Source organism: Monodelphis domestica, chromosome 6 (genome assembly GCF_027887165.1).
Source record: "Monodelphis domestica isolate mMonDom1 chromosome 6, mMonDom1.pri, whole genome shotgun sequence".
Taxonomy (NCBI): Eukaryota; Metazoa; Chordata; class Mammalia; order Didelphimorphia; family Didelphidae; genus Monodelphis; species Monodelphis domestica.
In genome coordinates this window covers 63263074-63283803 of record NC_077232.1, presented here as the reverse complement: position 1 = coordinate 63283803, position 20730 = coordinate 63263074, and the positions used below count along the sequence as shown (strand labels likewise).

The 20730-nt window shown below is 39.2% G+C and overlaps 1 protein-coding gene across 5 annotated transcripts in view; it reads right to left on the bottom strand.

Annotated features, from left to right (window-relative positions):
* The window catches only part of SCUBE2 (signal peptide, CUB domain and EGF like domain containing 2), a 104045-nt gene extending 95959 nt beyond the window's left edge, over positions 1–8086 (bottom strand). For 4 of the 5 annotated variants that reach the window (XM_007497075.3, XM_056802109.1, XM_007497076.3 and 1 more), the window contains exons 1-2: positions 6633–6900; positions 5221–5343 (exon numbers count right to left, since the gene is read on the bottom strand). In XM_007497075.3, the coding sequence (XP_007497137.2) occupies positions 5221–5343; positions 6633–6753 (244 nt within the window). In that variant the 5' untranslated portion in view covers positions 6754–6900. Of the gene's footprint in view, positions 1–5220; positions 5344–6632; positions 6901–7981 lie in introns of those variants that run through there. The other variant, XM_056802108.1, reaches the window with a different exon arrangement.
* Positions 8087–20730: the final 12644 nt, after the last annotated feature.

Here is a 20730-nt window from a genome sequence, read left to right as displayed (position 1 = left end):
GAAGACCTCTAGTGAAGAGTAACCTATCTCCCAAAACAGCCCATCCAACTTTGTAGATAAGTCCAATTATAAGAATGTCTTTACTTATATTCAATTTAAATTTGCATCTTTGTGATCTTCTCATCATTCCTAGTTTTGCCTTCTGCAACAATGTGAAGCAAATCTAAGCATCTTCCACTGACAATTTCAATTCAATTCCATAAACATTTATTTAAGTACCTACTACATGAAAGGCACTGCACTATGAGCTGGAAATACAGAGACAAAAAATCCAATAGCCCTCACTCTTGAGAAGCTTACCTTCTCCTAAAATAATTAAAGACAGCTCTTTTACCTTATCTGGGGTCTCTCTTCTCCAGACTAACCATTCCTGGTTCTTTCCACCAGGTTTGCTAGGCGTGATCTTAAATTTTTTTTTAAATCCTAATCAACTTCTTCCAAACAACTTATAAGTTAGCACCATCCTTCCTAAAATGCAACACCTAAAAGGCAGCCAGGTGACTGTGTGGATAGAGGGCCAGGCATGGAGATGAGAGGTCCTGGATTCAAATATGGCCTCTGACACTTCCTAGCTATGTGACTTAGCTGTGTGAGTCACTTAGCCCCAGTTGCCTAGCTAACCACTCTTCTGCCCTGGAGTAGATACATATTATTGATTCTAAGATGGAAGGTAATGGCTTAAAAAATAAATAAAATTTAAATAAAAAAATAAAAACGTCACCTAGGACAGAATACAACACCTTGGAAGCATTTTGACCTCTGTTGACTCTATACAGTGACAATATCAACTGTCAAGGCCAAGTAACTTCTCTGAAGGCTGCCTAAGCTTTCAGGCTGACCTCCCATAGCTAACACCTCTGGGGCTTGGCTTCCTCTCAGCACTCAGCTTCTTGGTATTGTCAAGTTAGTTTTTGGTGTGTTGCTTTTTTAACCCAGGGTAGAAATTTATAGTCAGCCTTATTAAATAGATTAAATTATCTACTGGGGGCTCTGCTGGGTGGCTCAGTGGATTGAGAGCCAGGCTTAGAGATGGGAGGTCCCAGGTTCAAATTTGACCTCAGACACTTCCCAGCTGTGTGACCCTGGGCAAGTCACTTGACCCCCATTGCCTAGCCCTTACTGCTCTTCTGCCTTGGAACCAATACACAGTATTGATTCTAAGATGGAAGGTAAAGGTTTTAAAAAATATTTTTTTAATAAATTATCTATTGGATTCAACTCAACCCTTCTGTTCTATCAAGATCTTTTTGGAAACTAATTCTATATAGTAGTTATCCTTCCTAGCTTTTTATCTCCTTCAAAATTTTATAGACAAACCATTTACACCTTCATTCTGAGTCACTAATAAAGTGAAACAGCTCAAGGCTGTTTCCTATCAATTCCTAGAAGCATGCCACTATATACCTCATTCCAAGATGGCTTGAAACAAAGTTCCAAATTCACTTTGTTCACAAAAATAGCATGAGAAAGTCTTCTGCTGAATCTAAGTATACTATAACAACAATATCTGTAGATCCTTTTCTATTCTGATAATTACTAAAAAGTTATTAGAAGTACCATTTAAAGGGGAAATATAAAGACTACAGAGGTTAGAGGTTTACTATTTCCAACCTTCCTTCAGCCAGAACTATTTTATTTTTTATCTTTTATATGAAGAAAAATTTCATGGCATACAAAAACAAATTAGACAAGATCAATCACAGAAGGCTTCCTGGTAGATGAATTTTGACTAAGGTGAGAGGCTTAGATTAATGGGGGGAGGGGAGAAGGTATTCCATACATAATGAATTCACCTTTAAAAACAAGGAGGCAAAAAAACACAAATGTGTATAGAGAGTGGCACATGGAATAGCTTGGTACAAAGGGAGGAGTCAAATAATACTGGTGAGAAAGTCATGGTAGATTAAAGAAAAGGAATATGATGAGTGAGTAATAGAGGACTCAGAATGCTGAATTTGGTATAAAATGAAATATGGAGCTGCTGACTTTTGAATAATTGATACTTGATAGAGAAATGGCAAATACTGAGTGATTACTCACAATACTATACTGTTAAATGCTAAACTGTACTAAACACTTAGGAAGAGGGTACTGAGATGAAATCATGTCCCCCCCCAAAATCAGTTTACAATCTAAAAGAGACTCATTGATGTGGACTACTAGTACCAGTGGAAAAAGAAGGGGTTGTATCACCAAGATAAACAATATAGGATTGTTAACAGTTTTGTTCTTTTCCTACTATAAAGATTTCATCTTTGTGGTTCATTTATGATTAAGTATGAGGTTCATGTCTTTCACCACTTCCATCACAAAATGGCAGGCTATGTCAACATTACAAAAATCATCTGGATATTTTAGCAACCACTCAGGTTCCATGGCACCTACACTTTACATCTAGATATTTCATTTTAATGAGTATTTTGCTGCATTCTTATAAAAGACCACAAATCCAAAAAATTACAATTAAATTCTGAAAAATCCAGATCCTTTGGCCAAAATTCATCAGAATCAAATCTGATTACCCTTTACCTATTGGTGTAAGTCAAAAGAGTCTCTCTTTTTTAGATTCAATCTACTTAAGAAATCAAAGAGATAAACTACTTGGATAAATTTTTATATAAATGTTTCTGTTCCACTTTTAAGCATAGATTGATCATAAGTAATGCAAAACACAAAACTTCCATATCCAAGCCTACTTGTGGGGTTAAAAAAAGGAAGGATATATATGATATACAAGATGTCAGAAAACATTCTTATAAATTGTGCTCATTATATTATTAATCAATGCAATAATATATTCTCTTCATGTATCAAGCTTTGTCATTTATCAAATGTTTGCCTAAGTAATTCTAGGGGAAAAAAATCTGGATTTTTTTAAAGCATCTTTTTTTTTTGCACCTTAACAAATGAAAAGCATCTACCCACACTTCAAGATCCCATACTTATGCCACTTCTTCTAGAAGTCTCCTTTAATGCTCCAGTTTGAAATCATAGACGTGGAATGGGTCTCAGGAGTCATTAAGTCCAGTCAACCCAAGAAATAATAGCTATAGCATTAAGTTGAGAACAAATGCAAAGGCATAAACCTTGGCAAAGAGGAGACAGAATTATCCTTTTTGAGCAGATGATGTGATAGAGCACTGAGAAAAATCCAGAAAATTAGCAAAAGAAAGTAAATTAAATATAGCTTCCACAAGGTAGCAGAATACAAAATAAATCCACAAACATCATCAGCATCTCTACAAAGTACTAATAAAACCCAAGAACAATAAATTCCATGAAAATTACAAAATGTACAAAACATATGGTAGCCTACCAAGATACATAAAATTTATATGTAAATGTAGCTCCAAAACACTTTTGACAAAAATAAAGGAAGATAACCAGAAATTATTGATTTGCCATTAATTAGGTAACCATTAATACCAGACTTCAAACTACAGTATAAAGCAGCAATGATTACCAAAAAAAAAAAAATTAGTACTGATTAAAAAAATGGAAAAGAGGAACAACCTAGAAAAGTAAAAAACAAGCAATTAGGACCAGCAGCCTCATGTGTGATAAAACTGAGAGCATAAATTACTTGGGAAGGAAGGAACTTCCCTTTTTAACAAGAACTTCTATGAAGACTGAAAAGCAATTTGTCAGAATTTTTAGGTTTAGGCTGGTATCTTATACAATCTATCATAATAAGTTCAAAATGGATACATGAGCTGAACATAAAAGATCAAAACAAAAAAATTAGAAGAGAATAAAATGCCTTTAACAACTATGGTTCAAGATAGAATTCTTTAAACAAAAGTGATAAAGGAGATCATGAAAGGTAAAATAAACAATTTTGACTACATAAAAATTTTAAGCCTTTGAATGAATAATATAAAAAGTTAGAATTAGAATTGTATTACCAATAAAAATCTGATATAGAAAATATACAGCAAATATATAATATCATAAGCCATTCTCCAAACAGTATTTTTAATTACATGAATACATAAAGAGTTTTTTAAAGAATTGCAAACCATAATTATAAACTGGGGCAACCACCAACAATGCTGGGCCTGGAGTCAGGAAGACTCAAGTTTAAATCTGGCCTCAGACACTTACTGGCTGTATGACTCTGGGAAAGTCATTTAACTCTGTTGGCTTGAATTCCTCTATAAAATGAGCTGGAAAAGGAAATGGCAAACCACTCCAATACAAAAATATGCTCCAAATGACTAATAGTAAGAAAAATTAAATGAAACCAACCCTAAGGTTTCACCTCACACTATAACAAGGGAAATAGGCAATGTTGGAGGGGTTCTGGAAAAACAGGAACATTGATAAAACTGCTGCTAGTTGTAAAGCAAACCAACTGTTCTGGATTTCACTTTGAAATTATGCAAGAAATATTACTAAATTGCCCATACCCTCTGACTCAGCAATCCCACCACTGTACTAAGAATATATCTCAAGAAGGACAATAGCAAAATCAAAGGCAGGACAGATTCTCTTTTCTGGGGCAAAAAACTTGAGGCCAAGGGCCTACCCATCAATGGTGAGATGGCTGAGAAAAAGCAATGTGAATATAATAAAATATTGTATTGTTAGAAATGACAAAAGGAAGTCAAAGAGGCATGTAAAGATCTGCATGGAATTCTAAAATGCCAAAAAACAATTGTCAAAAATTGTTTCTACATATAACTGAAAAAGAAAAAAAAGGGGGAGGAAGATCTACATGAACTGATATGGATGAGAAATAAACAGGGCAAAGAAAATATGTACATAACTATAATAATGTAAATTTAAAAGATCACTAAAAGGAAGTTGAACTCTGAGTAATTGAAAAATGAAGGAAGGTCCCAGAGAACAGATAAGGAAACATACCTCTTCCTTCTTGCTGGGATCAAATGTTCTAAAAAGAAAAGCAAACAAGGGACTGGGATGTGATAGAAAGAATATTTGCTTTAGAGTCAGGGGACTAATTCTATCTCTGTTAGTTATAAGCAGTGTAATCTGGGGATTGGGGGAATAAATCTCTCTGGTCCTCAGTTTCCTTCCTGGTATAATGAAGGAGCTGGATGAGATGACCTCTAAGACTGCTCACAGGTCTAAGCCCCATGGCCTATGAATTATTGGAATAAGGGCACTCTTAGGGTAGTTCTGCCCATGATGAAATTGGGCAAGGCAGAGGCAAAGATGTCCCTGGGATGTCCTTAGCAAGGCAGGTTAGGGGTTTACCTTCACAGTGCTTGCCCTCTCCTTGGTAACCAGACTTGCAGGAGCACTTATAGGAGTGTGGTGTGTTCTCACAGATGGCATCTACATGGCAGTTATCAATTCCTCTGGCACACTCATCCATATCTGCAAAAAAGAGATCGCCAGGAGTTCAGCAGTTTTCTTAAATGAAGGATGCTGCCACCTTCTTTCAGGAGTAGACCAGGCCTCTTAACTTTTCTTTTATCTAACCAAGCATCCACTCAATCCACCAGGTCTACTTCACCAAACAAGGAAGTAGGATGGGTCTTGTTGAACTAAAAGACATAATTCTTAGAAAAGGTGTTATCTATTTATCACACTTTTTAAAAAAGGGAAAATTTAACTGCAATTTTAGACATCAGTTAAAACTTTAAAATGAGACAAAATATCTATTTCAGCTATGTTAGAGTGTGCCTGGGCACAGCTTTATACATGCTTATGATTGGTAGACATATCTGGTGAAAGTCTACCTTTCTGACTTTTTTTTTTTAATCAAGTATGGAGAATAATTCATGTTGAGTTAGCTGAGCTTATCAAATGCATTTCATTCCAGCTGCTGAAACTCAGACTTATGCCTTTAAAAGGTCACTTAAGGGCAGTCGCTGCTCCCCAGGCAGCTGGTCCTACATCTAGTCAAAGTGACCCCTGACCAGACAGCTAAAGGAGAGACCCTGAAGCCAAAAAGAGGGAGGGGAGAGAAGTGGGAGGATGAGCCTAGCCCTAGGGAATCACTGATGTGTCAGTAGGAAGGAGCTCTTTGGTCTGGGATATAGAAAAGGGGCAGAGAGGGAAAGGGGAGGGAGGGAATAAAAGGAAGAGAGAAGTGAAGGGGAGGTGGGGAGAAAGGGAAAGGAAAAAAAGAAAGAAGAGAGGGAGAAAGAAAGGGAGAGGGGGAAAGGGGGGAAAGGGAAAGGAGGTTAATGGAGGAAGGTGGAGGGAGAAGAGAGGGGGTGAAGGGGAGAATAATGGGGAGAGGGAAAAAAGAAAAAGAAGGAAGAGAGGAGGAAAGAAGAGAGGAGGGAAGGAGGAGGATAGGGGAAGGTGGAGAGAGAAGAGAGAGGGGTGAAGAGGGAAGAAATGGATGAAAAGGAAAGAAAAGGGAAGAGGCAGAGATAAAGTGAAGGGGGAAAGTGGAGAAAAGGGGGAGTGAGGAGAGGAAAGAGGGGAAGAGATGGGAGAAAAGGGGAGAGGAGGATGGAGGAATGACTGGGGAGAGAGTAAAGAAGGAGGAAGGAGGAGACACGGTGGGAAAAGGATAGAGCCGCCGGGCGAGCAGGCGGGGAGCTGTCAGCCGCCCTCCCAGCTCGCCTCCCTGAGGTCTCAGGGCCCCGCTCGGCTCTGCCCGGCGCGGCCCCCAATACGTCCCGCCCCGCTCCCCCACTTCGGACGCTCACCCTCGGGCGGCAGTGGGGACGGTAACAACCCCGAGGCCAGGAGCGGCGCTAGCAGCAGGATCAGCGGGAGCAACGACGGCGCCCTGACCGCCCCAGAGCAGCCGCAACCCCGACCCCCCATGGCGGAGGCGGAGGTGGCCGGAGCGGTGGGAGCGCAGGAGTCCCGGGAGCGGAGCGGCCGCCGCCGCCGCCGGAGGGGGCGCGAGTGCGCGTGAGGGAGGGCGCCCGCCGGCCGTCTGACACTCTGACAGCCGCTGCTCACGCCCGCCTGCCCCGGCCCGCCCCGCCCCCTGGCCCGGCCTCATTTTCACCCTGGGACAGGGCGGCCCCGCCCCCCCGCCAGCCTCGCTCCCAGCCTGGCCAAGGGGGCGGGGCCTCCTGACGGTCCCCCTCCCAGCCCTCCTGCGGTGCAAGTCGGCCTTGCACACCTGGCGGGCTCCCGGGCTACCCTGTCTCCACCCGTGCACACGTGGCCGGGGCTTCTCGACTCCCGCAGGCGCCAGTCCTGTGAGAATGACTAGTTCCAAAAAAAGTGGTCGTCCTGCGACTGGAATCCTTTTCTGATAACCTAAATAAATAAATAAAGTTCTCTTCTAAGCGAATTCAGATAGGCTTTCATTAAAATGCCTAACGTGGGCAAGGAGCACAGCTGTAGAGTTCTGCTCTCGTTTTACAGATGAGGAAACTGAGGCTCGGAGAGGCAGGATTTTAACCCAGGTGCTCGGACTTCAAAACCAAAGCTCTTTCCTCTGCTCCACCCCGAGTCTTCCTCCTTCCCTTCCCCCCAAATTCCTGCCCCGTGGCACATCTCCGTCTGGACCTATCCTCTCCTGGGCTCATTAGCACTTCTGACTTCTGTCCACCCAACCATAGAGATATTCCCGGGAAGAGAGACTAGAGCGGGGGCGGGGGGATGGTCTGACTGGGGCAAAGTAGCTTTCCAGCAATCTCAGAATCCCACACAATGGGAGGGATCTTAAAATCACCTGTTCCTTGGCTAACCCTATTGTGCCTGAACACACCCGCACACTTTGTAGATAAAACTGCGCTAAAATGATCGTGGAGCAGCCTCCGTGAAGAAATGTCAGAAAAGCGCATCCTCAGTCATTGCCCTACTGACCGCCACACTAATGGAGGCTGTTTCTGTATAGGAAAGGGAGGATTGTTGGGTTTTTTAGGTCCCTCTGGGGACCATCTCTTTGAGTCAGGACCCATCGCGATCTCACTGTCTGGTCACTTGCGGGGCTAAGGGATGAGAATGAGAGCCTCCTTTCTAGGCTCCAGCTCCGGACCCCAAGGATATACGAGACGGTAGAGCCAAACTCGAAACTGTGAAAAGAATATCCTACCTCATCAAAACATCCGTACACAGCTCGGTCGTTACTACAAAGTAAATAGAGCCATGTGGGCACACAGATTCACACCTACCACCTCCATCTCACACTTTCCTCTTTCCTCCTTCACCCACGCTCGGAATAATCTGCGGGGGTTGATTCGTCCTGTAGACAAACCGCTGCCCGTTTCTATTTGGGGGGGGGGGGGAAGAGACGGGGGAGGGCAATGTCTTTTTGACCTTTTCATCCCCAGTGAAGGCAGGCAGGTTGCATCCTTTTCTCCCTATCTGTTTCTGTCTCTCACTCTTTCCTCCCGGCCCCCTTTTGCTTTGTTCTAAGAGAAACGCTGGCTATTTCTAGTTGTAAGGAAGGTTTATACACATTTGTAAATCTTCACTTAGTGAAACTTTCCCTTTCTTTGTCTTTGTGTTCTTAATGGTAGCCATAAATTACTGCCGTCTTTTCTTACTGGTTCATCAGGCTTCATTGCTTTTGAAATGATCAAAGTTTTTTGTGTTTTTTTTTTCTTTTTAAAATCCAACTAGAAACCACCTATTGTGTGGAACAAACCTTTTTAACTTCAGTCAAAGCATATAAATACATAAAGCTGCCCATTAAACTCTTAAAGCAGACTTCTTCCTCTCCCTTTCACTAGGCAAAGAATTTTTTTTTAATTCTGTCCTTTCCCTCACTATTACCCCGAGTTTGAATTTTACTAAGGAGGTAAGTGAATAAGGATAACTTTGTTCTTATCCAACATCTTTTGTCTTTTATAGAGTATTGGAGTGGAGTATCACTTCTTACTTCTCCCCTTGGAGCAAATCACAGAACATGCACTTTAAAAAATTGCCAAATCTAAATCTTAATTTATCTAAATAATAAATTTATCTAAATCTTAATTAAATCTAAATTTTACTGATTTTTATTTGGTCAGTCCTTAGTCTTTCTGGGCATAGATTGCAAATCATATACAACAAAGAATATTAGAGCTACCTGGAACCTTAGAAAATCTTATAATTCATCTCATTTTGCCCAGAAGGAAACAAATCCAGAGAAGGAAAATAATTTGCCCAAGGTGGCACAGTTAGTGGCAGTCAGATCTAGAATCCAGGCTCTCAATCTATTGTATTCTGTGACATTCTGTAACATCCATCATGCTTCCAATACCTCTGTGCAGACAATGAGGCACATATCATTACCCTCATTTTCCAAATAAGGAAATTAAATGACCAGCCTGTGGTTGCCCTGGCAAATAAATGTCAGAAGGAGAACTTGAACTCTCCTCCATTTAATTGTTAATGTGCTAGGAAATTTAGCAGCTTGCATCTATATTAAAGAGGAGGGGAAGCAGGGAAAGAAGGAAAAGATTACTGAGGAATAGAATAGGGATTTTTGGTGTGAAAAATGATTAGGTGGCCTCCTTGTGTCCGTTCTGTTCATTGAGCTAATTTAGATGACAGCAGCTGAATTGCCAGGGGGGAAAAAACTGGCCTCACACCAGAGACTCCAAGTCCAGAGTTCTTTCCACTGATTTTGTTTTCAGTTAATGCATTTTAAACAGTAGAGCACAATGTCTGTCTCTTAAAGAAGTATTAGAATCTTTGCCATTTGATTATGGGGAATTATCCAAATGTCCCACTTGGCTTGCTAAAGCCCCTTTTTTGAGGTCTTAAGAGGATCACTGGCGTCATCAAACAAAAATCTCTCTCCATTCCTCTAAACCAGTATTGCCCAAATTAATTTGGCCATGAAAGACTTGAGGTCTTGAAGTGTTTTTTCTTATTTTTTTTAAAGTCAGTTTTACTGGTCTGTAATTTTTGCATCACATTTATTTACAAATGTATTCTTCCCCATTCTATTCAGCAAAATATTTCTTGTAAAAAAGATTAAAAAAAAAAAGAAAAGAGTTCAGAATGTACCAAATATTTTATACAGCAATAATTCAATAGTTTGAGTCAGGTAGGTGGTACAGTAAAGTGTCCAGCCTGGAATCAGGAATATTCATCTTCCTGAGTTCAAATTTGGTCTCAGAGACTGTGTGACTCTAAGCAAATCACTTAACTGTTTACATCAGTTCTTCATGAGTAAAAATGAACTGGAGAAGGATATAACAAACCACTCTAGTGTCTTTGCCAAATGGGGTCATGAAGAATCAGACATGATGGAAACAACTGGACATCAATTTCATAGTTAATATTTCAGGAGGAAATATCACTGACCATCAAAACTTTCTCATGGACCATCTACTCATGTTGTATAGGACATCAGGGTTTTGTGAAAAGGTTCTTAATCTTTTATTGTATCTTGGACTCCTCTGTCACTCTGGTGAAGCCAATGGACCCCTTCTTAGAATAATGCTTTTAAATACATAAAACAAAATACATAGGATTCCAAAGGAATAGAGGTTACTGAAAATAAACATGCAACTTTTTTTTACCATTTAAGAACCCATAAAAATTATCCTATCTATTTAACTTCATATAAAAATTACCTGGGAACATTAGTGCTTGTCTAAAAGCTGTGGGGTAAATAGTACTATATCTTAGAGGGGAAAATCAACAATTCTTATTTGGTCAGTCATTAAAATCATTATGTTAGATTACTGAAATTGAGAGATGTAACAGTCTGATTAAAGTGCCTAGTTTATTCCTGTCTAGAGAGATCCTAAATGTTAAATATCAAGATAGGATCTGTGGCTCCCTACAATGCTTCATTGATCTGTTTTGCAATTTTACCACAGACAACCCATTGACTCTTTGCCATTTTTAATTGATCAATTATAAGCCGGGGCAAAATTGCTGTGAATTTCCTGACATGCCATATGTATTAGTTTCTTAAGCAAAAAACATAAATAAATAAAACAACTAATGAAAAAGTAGTTTATAAATCCCATGGGACATGCATCACCACTTAAAAAAAAAAAAGAACCCAAAGAAAGATAGCACACATGGCTGCAACCATTTTTCCATCCTCCCCTGGGTAGTTATGCAGGAGGTGTGGCCCAGAGCCTCTGGGCATGGGTTACTCTGGATTGTTGAAGGATTTTGCCAAACAGAGTAAGTACTTGCCCTTGCTCGTCATGAAAATACATCCATTAATCCATCGCCATAGTATGATTACAGTGAGGATACCTGGGATTTGTGGAATTACACTCTGTTCAGATTCCAAAGGAGTGTTTCGATAAATAATGATAGAGAAAAGTAGTTACATGGTCCCAGGTTAATCAGAGTAAGAGCCAAACAACTATATTTGTTCCTGCTTCAGAAATAGCTGGGTATTCAATTGCACCCATTTTGTCCATTGAGCTAATCTGGAAGATGGCAGCTGAACCAGCAGGGGGAAAAAAAAAACTCCTGGGTAGGAGTATTCTGAGAAAGTTCTAAGAATCGTTACTATTAATGAGGCCAACGCACAATTACATGTGTTTGTCTTACTTTATTTTCTTTCTGAAAAGATAGATGCATTTCAGGAGAAAGCAAATCACCCAGTAATAATTAGTTTTGGTGCAAATATGTTGAGAGAGATCCCAAACACCGTAAACTCAAGCACATTATATGCCAGAGTCTAAAAGGAAGACAGAGTCACTAAAGCCTGACCCTGCTCCCAAAGGGTGAAAAAAAGCTACAAGATTCAATGTCAAGGCATTTCCAAGGCCGGTCATCATTTATGGGTACTAAACAGAGCCAGCAAGCTACATTTGGTTCAAACTGGTCTCTGGAGCCTTGTATGACTCCACTACTTGGCTTGAATACAAAGAATGAGTGGGAAAGTCAGAACCTAAGCTATAATAATATTTTTTGCTTATTAATAATAAGAAGCACTTAATGGGCCACTAAAAATATATTGGGTGAAACAGGATTGGATTACAACCTTTGTATGGTAGGTTTAAAGTTTAAATAGAGAAAAAGAAAATGAAGGAGTTCCCAGGGATGCAAAATGGTATATTGAGTGGGAGAGAGATTGGGAGACAAAGAGAGAAAGAGAAGAGGAGAGACAGAGACAGAGACAGAGACAGAGACAGAGACAGAGATAGTGACAGAGAGACTTGGATCAGAAGACCTGGATTTTTGACTCTGCCACTATCCCTTTGTAGGACTTTATCCTCTTCACTTATCTTAAGATTATTTCTTTACTTTAAACTGATTGGGTTGAATTGACAATTATCTGATCTCTTTTAACTCTAACCCTGTTTTTGAATTTTTATTTTAATCATATAGTTTCAATCAAACTGGGCTTCTTTTCCCCCTTGTTTTTTTTTCAACTTTTATTTTATTTTTCAATTAACAAGCATTTATTATCTCTTCCTCCAACCTCCTCACCCCCATTTTAAGAAAAATCAAACCTTTGTAATAGTCAAACAAAATAAATATCTGAGTATATATGTCTCATTTTTCATCTTGAGTTCATCACGTCTGTCAGGAAATGAGTAACATGCTTCATTTTCAGTACAATAAAATAATTATTGTGTTCATTAGGGGTATGAAGACTTTCAAAGTTGTTTGTCTGCAATGATATTATTAGTGAATAAAAATCTGGTTCAGTTCACTTCACTGTATGAATTTAAACAAATCTTCCCAGGTTTCTCTAAAACCATTGCCTTCATAATTTTTTTAATTTTTATTTAATTAGTCAATTTAAAACATTTTTCCTTGGTTACAAGAATCATATTCTTTCTCTCCCCTCCCCCCACCACTTCCCATAGTTGATGAACAATTCCACTGGGTTTAACATGTGTCATTGATCAAAATCTATTTCCATGTTGTTGATGTTTGCATTAGGATGATCATTTACAGTCAACATCCCCAATCATATCCCCCTAGACCCATGTGATCAGGCAGTTGTTTTTCTTCTGGGTTTCCGATCCCACAGTTCTTTCTCTGGATGTGGATAGCGTTCTTTCTCATAAGTCCCTCAGAATTGTCCTGGATCATTGCATTGCTACTAGTAGAGAAGTCCATTACATTTGATTGTATCACAGAGTATCGGTCTCTGTGTACAATGTTCTCCTGGTTCTGCTCCTCTCACTCTGCATCAATTCCTGGAGATCGTTCCAGTTCACATGGAATTAATTTCTTAAGAGTCCAATAATGTTCTATTACAATTGCATGGCATGCTTTGTTCAGCCATTTCCCAAAAGATAGATATCCCCCTTAGTTCACTGTTGTTTGCCACTACAAAAAAATATTTTGGGATATGTGGGTCCTTTTCTTCCTTCTTTGATCTCTTTGAGGGTATAAGCCTAGCATTGGTATTACTAGATCAATGAATAAATATGTACAGTTTAGTAATATTTTGGGAATAGTTTCAAACTGCTTTCCAAAAATGACTAAAATGTATGTTCTTTAAACTTTTATTTTATTTTTCAACTAATAAGCATTTATCTCCTTCTCCAACTTCCTCACTACCCCCATTTTTAAAACGCTGGGAAAAAAAAAAAGAAAAATCAAACCCTTGTAATGAATGGTCTAGCAAAATCAATATCTGAATGTTCCATGTCCAAAAATATGTATCTCATTTCATAGCTCCACCAACAGTGCATTAATGGGGCAACTAGGTAGTTCAAAGGATAGAGCACCAAGTCTAGAAACTGGAGATCCTAGGTTCAGATCTGGCCTTAGACACTTCCTAGTTGTGTGACCCTGGGCAAGTCACTTAAACCCAATTGCCTAGCCCTTTTTGTTCTTCTACCGTGGAACCAATACTTAATATCAATTCTATGAAAGAAGGTAAGGGTTTTTTTTTTAAGTATATTAGTGTATGTGTTTTCCTGTTGCCCTTTAAACATTTGTCATTTTCCTTTTTGTCAAATTTTCCTATTTGATGAGAATGAGGTAAAGCCTTAGAGTTGTTTTAATTGCCATTTATCTATCTATTCATGGTTTGGAGAATTTTTTCATATGGCTATTGGTAGCTTAGATTTCTTCCTTTGAGAACTATTGATTCATATCTTTTGATCGTTTACTAGTTGGAGAATGGCTCTTATTCTCATAAATTTGAATCAGTTCCTTAAATATTTCTTAGAAATTAGACCACTATAAGAAAAAACTTGCTGTAAAAATTTCCTCATCCTCTGGTTGTCTGTATCTTCTGAGTTTAGCTACATTAATTAAATAATTATGCAAAAACATGTTATATGGTCAAAATTGTCCTTTATCTTCTATAACTCTATCCCTTGTTTGGTCAGAAACTCTTTCCCTATTCATAGGTCTCAAAAGAACTCTTTCCTATTCTCTTATTTATGATGTGACTTTTTATATCTAAATCATGCGTTCTTGTTTGGAGTTTATACCTTAGTATGGTGTAAGCTGTTGGTTTAAACCTAATTTTGCTAGATGGCTTTCTTGCTTCCCCCATAAATTTTTGTTCAATGGTAAGTCCTTACCTAGTTGTCACAAACTTCAAGTATATTGAGTCTTTATCTACTAGATTCATTTGTTTTTCTATGTTGTATAACTAATGTGTTATAGCTGAAATTAATATTTCCCACATTAAAATTCTTATGGCATTTTGCAGGTTTTATTTTCTTTCCTTTATCACATTTTATCTTTTATCACTTTAGTCCTCAATTAGATTATTGGTTCTTTGAGGGCAGGAACCATGGCCTTCAATCCCAAAGGCTTACATATTACGGGCAGTCAATAAAGGTTTATTGAATTGAATCATACTAAATAAGGAATAAATGTTACTAGAAATTAAATAGATTAAGAAAGGAACACTGGGGGGGGTGAGAAAAGGGTCTCAGAAGATAGAACTAGAACTTCAAATATTATTTTAAAAGTATAAAAGTAAACAGGATGGTAGTTTCCACCAAGCCTAGTTCAAAGAAACAAAAATTAAGACTACGTGGAAATGGGGTTCTTTTGGTTTCCCTAATATCGATGTAAGAGAGTATGAAGAACCTCAACAATTACTCAACATTTCTGTCTGTCTATTCATAGAGAGAGATAGATCATTTAAAAAAAGTGAGTTAGTAGTAACCTTAAACATCCATAATTACGGAGCACCATCAGAGAAAGGCACAATTGACTTTAGAGGCTAGTGGGAAGAGAGCAGTTGGCCATCACTTGGAACAACCAGGGGAACACAACTTTTCAAGAGGATTTGATAGTATCATTAAAGACTCATGGGCAATACTTCATTTAATATAATAATAATAATGCATTATCAATCTATAATAATAATAATATAATAATATATAACAATTATATAATAATAAGCTATTATTAAGTGCCAACTATGTGTTAATGCACTCAATTCTGGATATATAGGTGAAAAAAACCCATTACTTTACCAAAAGAATTTTAGATTCTACTTGTGGGAGAGATTCTACTTGTGGGAGATAGACATATACACAAATAAAAGAAGTGTGTGTGTTTTTAATGCAAAGTAAATTCAAAAAAGAAAAATGCACTCACAACTAGGCAGAGGAGAATCAGAAAAACTCATGAAGAAGACCCCCAAGCTGTGCTTTAAAGGAGCTAGAAATTCTCAGAGGTAAAGGTGAGAAAGGAGTACCTTCCAGCCTGTACAAAGGCACAGAGGTGGGAGATGTGCAGAGTATAACTAAGAGGTCAATTTGGTTGGAAACAAAAGAAAAATATACATTTTCATTGCATCTAAAGTGTGAGAACTAATATTTACCAGATTTTCCCTGATAATGGCTTTTTAACCTCCACCTAACACCCCATCCAAAAAAACTTTCAACTGTATTAAAAGAGAAAAGCTGTGGTGTTTCATATACAGGTAAGATGCAGGTTGCTCTTAACATTTGTCTGTTATTGGCATCAGAGAGTAAATCCAGTATGATTTCATAATTGAATATCAAACTTATCAAGTGAAGGAAACTCGTGGACAATTACAAGTAAAATCGTACTGAAAATACTTATATGCTTCAAAAACATAAGGAAGGCAGTTAGGTGGTGCCATATTGCACAGAGCCTAGAATCAGGAAGACTCATCTTCCTGGGTTCAAATCTGGCCTCAGACATTTCCTATCTCTGTGATCCTGGGCAAGTCACTGACCCCTGTTAGTCTCAGTTTCCTTTTCTATAAAAGGAGTTGGAGAAGGAAATGGCAAACCATTCCAGGATCTTTGCCAAGAAAACCAAACCCCAAATGGGGTCAATAAAGAGTGGGACCCAACTGACAAACAACTGGACAACAACAAGATAACATGAGGAGGACCAGAGCCAGACCCTTCCTCCCTCCTCAATCCATAAGGATTCCCTTTCTCTAAAAAGAAACAAAACTTCCCCCAGGACAGTGATTGGCCCATGCTTCTTTCTACCATGTCTTTCTTTTACTCCCTGCCAAGGGTCAAGTTGGTTTACTTCCTCCAGAAAGTTTTCCCCAGCTATTCCAGATCATAATGACCTCCCCCACCTCTTAATGTAATTAAAGTCAATAGATCTCATTTGGCACTTAATCACAGACTGCCTTTTATAGATAATTGTCCTGTTATGTATATTTTTTGTCTTTGGCCTTTATAGATGATAGTGGCTTTTACATTTAATGGATGAACTATCTGAAAATATTTGCTACTGACTGCCAAAATGAAAAGTTTTCCCTGACTTGGTAGATACAAGGCACAGTCTAGATAACACAGTGGATAGAGCACCAGACCTGAAGTAGGAAGGACCTGGGTTCAAATTTGACCTCAGACATTTCCTAGTTGTATGACCCTAGGCAAGTCACTTAAGCCCCACTGTCTAGCCCTTGTTGCTCTTCTACCTTGGAACTTATATCAGTTCTAAGACAAAAGGGAAGTGTTTAAACAAAATAGATGGACCTCTCAATGCCCCTGGCAGAGCAGGTAGGGATTTGCATTTGTAGGTGTTCCCCATAGAAATAAAATCACAGGTCGAGATTTAAAAAATAAATAAATAAACCCCAAAACCAACTGTGGGAATAGAATATATAAAAAGGGGATTAGGGTATTTATTGAATTCACTGAGGCATGACTACACAGTGCTGAGACAAATCTTGTATGGCTTATGAAACCCAGTCTCTTTACTTTATGGGCATCATGCACCAGAGGCTCAGCAAGGGAAGCCAAAGAACTAAAAAGCACGATTCTCCACCTCAAAAAACGGGGGGGGGGGGGGGGGGGGGGGTAGGAGGGCCAGAATGATGTATTTTAAATGGGGATCCAGCAAGCAGCTCGCTGGGCTGCCTGTCTATCTTTCCCTTTCCATCTCATTAAATAAAATCTTTCCCCATCTTCAATAAAAGTTGACAAAAAGTAAAAATAAAAAGAGCTCGGGGAAGGAGTAGGGACAAAAGCCTATCCCAAAACAACTTGAGAAAAATGACAAACCAACACACCAATAGAAACAAGACAAGGTCCAGTTTCCTTGCAACAAGCGCGAAGAGTCTCTCTGAAGTCTTTTGTTGTCCTGAATTCTATTGCATCTAGAGTTGCTCCAGTGACTCATCCATTGCCAGAGGAAGAGAAGCTTTTGGATTTGTTGAGATTTTTTTTCTACAAATAGTATCGGTTTAAGGCAGAATCTGTCCCAATTGTTACACCAAAATGAGTAAGGGATGGAGTGAGCTGACTCTGGGGCAAATCTTCTGACAACTGGAGGAAGTAAGTTTGTTTTTGTTTTATTTTTTTTAATCCTTACTTTCCATCTTAGAATCAATACTAAATATTGGTTCCAAGGCAGAAGAGGGGTAAGAGTTAGGCACCTGGGGTGAAGGGACTCACCCAGAGTCACAAAACTAGCAAATGTCTGAGGCCAGATTTGAACCTATGACCCCCCAGTCTCTAGGCCTGGCTCTGTCCACTGAGCCACCTCACTGCCCCAAGAAGTAAGTTTTGAATGAAATAAGTATATCTAGAAAGGTGGCAATAAGAGGAAAGGCAAAGCAGGTTGAGTGTGCAGCAATACCAGGTTGGGTATCTCTTTCTCTATAATGGACCGATAAATTCCTTCTCTTTCAGCTTCTCAAGAAGCACTTTGATAGGGAACACCCATCAGATCACTGGTGTAACTAATTCAATCCCTTGCTCAAAAACTCAGCATCAAGAGGAAATTGAGGCAATGTAAAAACAAAAGATACAAATGAAATTTATTTTTTTAAAAATTTTCAGTTCCTCCCCATTGTCAGTAGATCAAAATATAAATTCCTTGACCAGGAATTTAAAGTTGTTCTCAATCTGGCCTCCTGCTTACTTTTCCAACATGATTTAATACTATTCCCCTTCACAAACTCCAGTTCCAGTCAAATGGTACTACTAGCTGGTCCCTGAAATCTATTGTAGTATCGTAAATCTTTATCCATTCATATAAATCATCCTCCATGTCTGGAAGGCTCTCCTTCATCTCTGTCTCTTAGAATCCTTATCTTCCTTTGGGCTAGTTGAAATTGGATAATATATTTGTAGCAGACCCAATCTGCATGATTTCTTCCCTTCCTCTTAACAGTATTCAGCTGCTTGGGAGTAGGAGGAGAGAAGGCAGATGGTAAGGGTGACCCAGGGTTGAGGATTAGCAAGGAATGAACAACAGAAGGACAAGGGAGCAAGGGATTCAAAGGTGGAGACATCTGTTGGTTCTATCTCTTTCTCCCTCCCTCTTCCTTTCTTTCCCTCTCTCTCCCCTCTCCCTTCCTCTAGTCCCTCTTTCCATTTTCTCTCCTCCTCTTCCTTTCTCTTTTTCAAAAAGTACAACAGCTGATAATTGCTTAACCTGCTTTAATAATAATTTTATCTTTTTGAAAGGTGGAAGAACCAACAAGGGGAGCTTTTATTCTGGTCCAGGTGTTCCCCTCAAGGATGCCAAGGAAGAAATAATGGAAATTTTGGGGACTGCTGACACTCCATCTTGGAAATTTGTGAAAGAAGGAATTAGAGAACAGTTGAGCACAATCTGATATGCAACTTAGATCTTTGGAAAGCATAGTTCAAAAGGTTCATGGAGAAGATCAGTGGGATCCCATTCATGACAATTTTACAGAGGAATTCAGTAGACTCTCAGGAATGAACTTCTGAAAAACAATACTGATAAATGAAGAAGAGAGACTGATGTAGATACTCATTAAACGACTTGGATTTTTTTTAAGTATGTACAAAATGGGGCAGCAAGGTGGCTCAGTGAATGGAGAAACAGGCCTAGAAATGGGAAACCCTAGATTCAAATCTGGCCTCAGACACTTCTAGGCACATTACTTAACCTTCATTGCCTAGCCCTTACCACTTTTCTGCCTTAGTACTGATTCTAAGTAAAATAAATAAATAAACTATGTACTGAAGATTCAAGTGAGTATTTTGTTTCACTGGTTGACTAAAAGAGTCAAGACTGTGAAAGTAGGTAGTCATATAATGGGAGAGAAGAGAGAGTTTGAAGAACCCAAGGTCCTGTTGAGAATAAAAAGTAGATTTAGGAGGACTGAGAGTGGGAGACCTGGAAACATGGGACAGAGTAATCAGAGAAGTGGATGTTATCATTCAGAATCTTGGAGATAGTGAAGCTTTAGGTAATGGCGAGTCCAAGTTGTGACCATCCATGGGAATGGCTGAGGTAAGCTGGAGACAGAGGTTATAGGAGTTGAAAGGATTGATTAATTGGGAGATAATGATACTTGTGAATATTAAAGACACAAAGGAGGAGGGCAGGACTTATATGGAAAAGAAGCTATTTTTTATTGTCATCCAGTCATTTTTCAGTCACGCCTAACCCTGGTTATGGCTCAGGATGCCATGGATGATCTCGGCATCTTTGATGTCTGACCAAGCTTTAAGCTCACCACATTACCTCCTTCAACTGTCTTCATGGCTGTTGGAATAAATGATTCTCATCCACCCCTTCCACCATGAGGATGTCTTTGAATGTTTGGGATAGACCTTTCTCCTAATTCACAAACAACTTTACCAGCTTATTACCTTCATCCTGGTTTTACCAGAGATGGACACCAAAGGTGGATGAGCAGCCCTGAAAAGGGCTCTGCAAGCCTTCACACCAGAGGTGCTACACTTCCCTGAACATCCCATATACCCCTGTTCACCCATCGCATGGGCACCAAGCACTTTCTACTGCCCAGCAGTGAAGAACAGCATGACCTAGTGGACAGAGGACTTCCCTTGAAGTCAGAAAGACCTGAATTCAAGTCTTCCCTCTGATAGTGTGACTATATCATTTTGCTTTTCAGTGCCTCTAAGAAACTCACAGAACCATAGATTTAGTGCTGAGAGGGACCTCAGCAGTATTTTCTCTGGTTCAGCTCGATCGTTTTACAGATGAGAAAATAGTCTCTCTAAAGCTCTAAATTACAGGGGAGTTGACAGCCTACATTGGTATTGGTGAGAGCTTAGAAAAGAGAAGGTTGTATCCTACATCGAGGAAATCACAGATCCATAAGTCCATTTCTGTTAGGAGAGGCAGCTCCTCCACAGTAGATAGAGAATTTGGCAAACTATCTCTTGGGCACACTAGCTATGAACCCACAGGCCAATCTCTTAACCAGTTGTTGCCCTGGGCAATTCTCTAAGACAACTCGGTTTTGGTTTAGTCAGTATTTAGTCATTTTTTTCTCTCTGACTCTTCATTGATCCTATTTGGAGTGTTATTGGCAAAGATGCTGGAGTGATTTGCCTTTTCCTTCTCCAGCTCATTTTATAAATGAGGAAACTGAGGCAAACAGGATTAAGTGATTTATCCAGGGCCACACAGCTAGTGTCTGAATTCTGGTCTTCTTGACTTCAGAATTAGCTCTCTATCCAATGGACCACCTAGTTGTTCCGATCAGTTTTACTGATTTGC